Source organism: Nansenia antarctica (genome assembly GCF_963989245.1).
Source record: "Nansenia antarctica genome assembly, chromosome: 7".
Taxonomy (NCBI): Eukaryota; Metazoa; Chordata; class Actinopteri; order Argentiniformes; family Microstomatidae; genus Nansenia; species Nansenia antarctica.
In genome coordinates this window covers 52,272,505-52,278,055 of record NC_137677.1, presented here as the reverse complement: position 1 = coordinate 52,278,055, position 5,551 = coordinate 52,272,505, and the positions used below count along the sequence as shown (strand labels likewise).

Genomic DNA, 5,551 nt, shown 5'->3' with positions numbered 1-5,551 from the left:
TTTTTCAACCGTGGGGGCACCAGGAGGGGCGGTCGCCCCCCCTGCCCCCCCATGAGTCCGCCAGTGCCATGTAGTCTGAATTAAAGGTCCCGTTTTTCCGGTACCCTTGTCCGGTCTCTCAATATATAACAATTTCACATGAATTCACAAATTAGAAAAGAAACTGGCAGTCTAATGACATTTTAATGCTACAGTAACACAAATACATGTTTTGCTGTAACTTCACATTACATTAGTGACGTTTCTGACGTTTTACGTACGTGTGACGTTTCTGACGTTTCTGGGCGGCTCTTAAAACCTCGATCACATGTCATGAGTGTTGTCGTTTCTTCCTGGTAGTGCTGCAGTGAGCACAAACTGTTATGTGACGATCGACCACTGAACCGATATCCATATAATAATCATCTCTAATCAGCTAAAGCGACAAGAGCAACGGACATAATTGGGGAAATACATTCTTAATCTTTACCCAAGATTGTTGTTTGAGAGTCAGGGGGGGGAGTTGCGCCCAGGACTGCTGAGTGAGACTGGATCGTGTTGTTGCTCCTGGCCACCTCGGCTGACCGGTGTTCTCCTGCTGGGTTCCAGGCTCTCTGAGTTCTCGTGTGTGTTGTTGTGATTCGCTTAACAAACAACTGACAGCAAATATGAGACATCAACACAGCCACAGACAACCCCTACCCATCGGAGTAGTGTTCATGGCGCTCCTGGGTGAGTATTCATTCATGCTGAACCCGGCATAGAGGGTCTATGATGGGCTGAACCACTGCACTACTCGGGCTTCGTCAAGAGAGAAGTCATGGACAAGTTATCTCCGATGAATAAAAGCCAAAGACATTTGACTGGTTATTTAGACGTGTAAAGATGGTCTGTCGTACAGTGTAACTTGATGCCCTGAATGCAGTGTTATGCACTGATCCCAGGTCAGCAGAGTTGCGTTTCTAGTTCAGTGGCTTCGTGCGACGATCAAGCAATGAAACATGACTTCATTGGATCTTTGTGGAACACACTCACTGGCTACCTTATGGTATACAAAACATGGGTTATGGATTCTGTCATTTGGTGATATTGTTGTAGCATAACTGGTCTGTGGCCTTGTTCTTTTAAGCCACCAGGCTGGTGTGGTGTCATAGATCAGTCATATTTGTGCTGGTCTATACTTCATCAATCCCTCAGCTAATAATGAGAGAAACGTTATCTGAGTACAGCCACCTGTGTGTGGTAATGACATGTTGGTATAATGACTAGGCAAAAAGAAAGATGGATGGAAGAGAGAGACCCATGTCTGGAGAGATGGTAAACAGAGGTGGTTGTAGTAGTGAGGGTGGTGGAGCAACAGAAAGAGAGGTAGTCACACAGACTGACAGACTCACTGACGTCAGGGAAAGAGAGCGCTGTCTGTCTACTGCAGTAGAAACGGAAGTGACTGAAGAGATGAACAGGTACGACTCCATTCCAAAGATTCTGAAATGTGTCTGGTGGCATGTGTGACTACCTAAAGCTTTTTGGAATTTGCATGTGACCCCCCCCTCCCCCCTGGCATTTGGTGGCATAGATTAGATTGGAGAAGTGCAACATATCCAGTGGCCTATAGATCAGCGGGGGCTGGTGGATGTAGTCCTTATTCCCTTCCATGCATTACAATGAGCCCAGCCAACTTTTACCTTCACCAGCCACCAACCTGCTATAGATCTGATACAGGTTTTTAATTTAAAAAAAATACCATTGACACTGGCCCTCCATTTCACAGCTGTCTCATTGCATCAGAGTGTTGCCACTGATGCCCCCCCGCCCACCACCGCAGCCCCGCAGACCACAGCCCCCCCGCCAGTCACCCCTGGCAGGCCGGAGAGGGGCAACTACACAGTAACCAACAGCAACGGAACTGCCTGCCTGATGGCACGCATGGGTCTGCAGCTCAACATCAGCTTCAACTCTGCCTCCATGAATAAGGTCATCACACACACACACACACACACACACACACACACACACAAATGTCAAACAAACGTCAAACAAACTCATCCACAGGTAACATTACAAGCATGTTTGTAGACCATACTGAGACACACACACACACACACACACACATGCACACTGTCAAAGAAACTCATACACAGACAACATTAACAATCATGTTTCTATATCACACATACCCACTCACACGGTTGAAAAATAAATTAGGATAGGTCATAAAATAGCTACACCTAAGTCATTGATAATAAAATCAAGATAATATTTTAATCAATATGATACGAACACACTTGTGTGTGAGAGGTGAGGGGAAGCAATGGCCAGCAGCGACTGAGAATAACACTCTACTAACACGTCTACTCTAATGTGGTGTGGCGTTTGTGCAGACTGTGCTGGATGTGGTGAACCTGCAGCCCAACGTGACCAAGAGATCCGGGTCATGTGACTCAGACAGCGCCACCCTGCAGCTGGTTACTGACGATGAGAAGACCAACCTCACCTTCCTCTTCTCCCTGGTGAGCCCCCCCCCCTCTCCGTTTACCTGTTTGGTTTGGGATTTCTACGTGGCTTTTCCAGTTGCTGAGTAGCTCAAAGCACAAGGGGGGGGGAAATTCACCCTGGCTTCTAGCAGCTCTCTACCTTTCCATTCTCCTGGACTTTCTTTCTCTCCGTCCCCCCCAGTCTCTCCATCATTCACTCTCTTGCAGTTAATGTCAATCATCCCGCGCTTGCTTCTAATGGCCACCAGATGGCGCCTTATGAACAGGCACTCGTAGCACTGTGTAATCCTTTTGCCATCAGTTAGAACACTCTTAAACCTGCCCTAATATGTGTACGGGGGTTGTTTGTATGTTTTACCACTGACCTGCTATGATGACTGATATTTACAATTCACAACTCTTCGTGAATGTTGTGCGTTTTCCTGTGTGCTCATGGGTGCAGGGTGCATGCATTATATTTGTGTATGTGAGTGACCTCATTGGTTGTGATGTTGTGTCTGTAGAACGCTACGTCCAGTAAGTACCACCTGAGTGGAGTAAGCCTATCCGCTGCCTGGCAGGACATGAGCGGTGAGTGTGTGTGTGGATCCATAATTCAGCGATCAATACATCATCTGAGTGACATTATCTCATGTCATGAATAATACACGATGCCCGTGATCTATCCGTCTATCCATCTTATCGTGACCTCAATCTGTCTAGTATGAAGTTTCTCGAATGTAAACCCTCCTTTTCGTTCCATCCATCCATCCATGCATCCTCTCCTCTCCCCCACTCTTCCGAACTCACCCCGTGTTTTTCCCACTCTCTCTCTCTCTCTCTCTCTCCCCTTATAATCTCTTCATTTTGGCATTGCACCCTAAATAAACTCTCCCCAATTCCCTCCTTCTCTCCCCCAGCGCCCTTCTCTGCCAGTAACAGTAGTCTGGACTACCTGCGGGGGACCCTGGGTCGTTCCTACATGTGTCGTGAAGAGCAGAACCTGGCGGTGGTCCAAGACTTCTCTCTCAACACCTTCCAGCTCCAGGTGCAGCCGTTCGGCCTCTCCGGAGACCAGTTTGGAGCAGGTAACTCTGGGCACTCCCGGGTGGACCATTTCCCCTAACCACACGTATACTCAATACAATACAGACGAAGCACTCGTTTTCTTTTTCTTTCTATCCCTCCTCTCTTTTTGGCTCATTCGTCTCATTCGTCTCTCTCTCTCTCTCTCTCTCTCTCCTCCCCCCCCCCAGCTGAGGAGTGTCAGCTGGACGAGGATGACATGCTGATCCCCATCATCGTGGGCGCGGCCCTGGCCGGCCTGGTCCTGCTGGTCCTGGTGGCCTACCTCATCGGCAGGAAGAGGAGCCACGCCGGCTACCAGACCATCTGAGGTCCCTTCCTGTCACATGACCCCCAGGAGCCTGAGAGTGCACCACGCCCCCCCCCCCCCACACACACACACCCTTGCAACTAACCACCCACCGTCTCCCAGACTGATTGAATCTCACTCCAGCTCCGACACGACCCCAGCCCCGACACGACCCCAGCCCCCTCACCCTCCACTCTTAGAACTCTGGCAGCCCCCCCCGCCCCCTCCTCCAGCCCCCCCCTCCAGCCCCCCCCTCAACACTTGCTCACTCACTACTCAAATTTGGGGTCTACTTGGGGGGTCGATCTGCGCTTTCAGGACTGAACTGCTCTTTGTATAAAAATGGGAATCTGGTGAGAGATTGTAATTAAATGAAATGCCCACGTCACCCAGTGTTTACGGTGGGCGGCGGGGGGCCGTGTAACCATAAGCAAAATAATAATCCACACTCACTCTTGCTGTGTGTTGTTTAGGGTCTTATCATGCTTACGTTTGACTGGTTTGGACTTCTGAGCGGTTGTCTGTTCCAGTATTGCTGCTGCCGCTGCGGTTCATTGACGGGCCTTTCTAGGTTTGGATTTTGGCAGCCATGTTAGCGGTCATATCATATAGGAGCTGTCGTCACTCCTGTCTAAAGGGAATATTGGGACTGTTTTTGGCTGCTTCAACCAATCCCCTCTCTCTCTCAGCCGCAGAGTTTTAACACTTGTTACATAATAATAATCTTTGCAAAGTGAATACCCTTCGATAGAGTATGTAGCAGAGGGTCAGGGAGAAGTGTACTTCCCAGCTAGGGACCGGGACTGACCTCCAGCAGAACAGAAACAAATGATAAAGGGAGCTTGATTAGGGAAACTGAAATATTCTAGAGGTTATTTTTCTGACTCAACACTAAGAGTGAAGGAGTGCAACACTTGTTTCATTTGAAAGGGATAGTTCACTCCAAATGACATGTTCACCTCGCGAATATGTGGAAAGTCGTCTACGGACCGAAGTGTTTTACGAGACGAGGTAAACCTGTTGTAGCGAAGGGTTTGGACTGGAGCTCGTTCAGAAGGTAAACACTGCCGCCGTAGGGCATTTACCAGAATGCATGAATCAAAGGTAAAAGCGAGAATCCAATTATTGTCCATTTATGGGTATGTAAGGGACAGGTGTAAAAGGGAGGGGGGGAGGGGGGGGTGGGTTGTCCTGAGGCTCATTGAAGGGATTCATCCATGGTCTTCACAACACTTGTAATGTGGCTGAACTATCCTTCTCTGAAGCAGTTGTACGGAACAGAGTGGCTGTTGTTGTTGTTGTTGTTGTTACACAAAACTGCTATGAAGGGGATGTGGTAGCATTTCCCAACGCAGACATGGCTGTTGCAGTCTGCTAGTACGATGAGAAATCTACATACTAAGCCAACCGCCGTTACGACTACCTGAATAAGATGACTGACAAATGCTGTTATGTTGATTATGTGTTAAGGTGCCAACTTGGGGCCACTTACTATGTCTTTGGTTGGCTATTGTTTTCCTCTGTTTGCAGTGCCCTTAAAGATGGTTTTATAGATATAAATTATTAGTTACGTTCCAGGGTGTTTTGGTTGTTGTTGATAGAAGCACGTACAGTGCTTGTTTAGAGATGCACTCATATGGAAGTGGTTGTTGAAGTACGGGTTCCACGGTGCTCATTTAAGGGTTACTGGTCTCTGATTGAGGGAATAATAAGCTTCTCTGCA

The 5,551-nt window shown here is 48.2% G+C and overlaps 1 protein-coding gene across 1 annotated transcript; it reads left to right on the top strand.

Annotated features, from left to right (window-relative positions):
- Positions 1–599: 599 nt before the first annotated feature.
- lamp1b (lysosomal associated membrane protein 1b) lies at positions 600–4,937 on the top strand. Its single transcript, XM_080536173.1, has 6 exons — positions 600–711; positions 1,751–1,953; positions 2,361–2,489; positions 2,978–3,044; positions 3,374–3,541; positions 3,710–4,937. Exons 1-6 carry the CDS (start codon positions 648–650, stop codon positions 3,847–3,849), a joined length of 771 nt encoding a protein of 256 aa, XP_080392299.1. The 5' UTR covers positions 600–647; the 3' UTR covers positions 3,850–4,937.
- Positions 4,938–5,551: the final 614 nt, after the last annotated feature.

Bases quoted from the DNA above. Each gene is read 5' to 3' on its own strand.
- lamp1b (XM_080536173.1), top strand. From the start codon at position 648: ATGAGACATCAACACAGCCACAGACAACCCCTACCCATCGGAGTAGTG. The intron at 712-1,750 runs GTGAGTATTCAT...TCCATTTCACAG, and splicing joins AGTGTTCATGGCGCTCCTGG to CTGTCTCATTGCATCAGAGT. The intron at 3,542-3,709 runs GTAACTCTGGGC...CCCCCCCCCCAG, and splicing joins CGGAGACCAGTTTGGAGCAG to CTGAGGAGTGTCAGCTGGAC.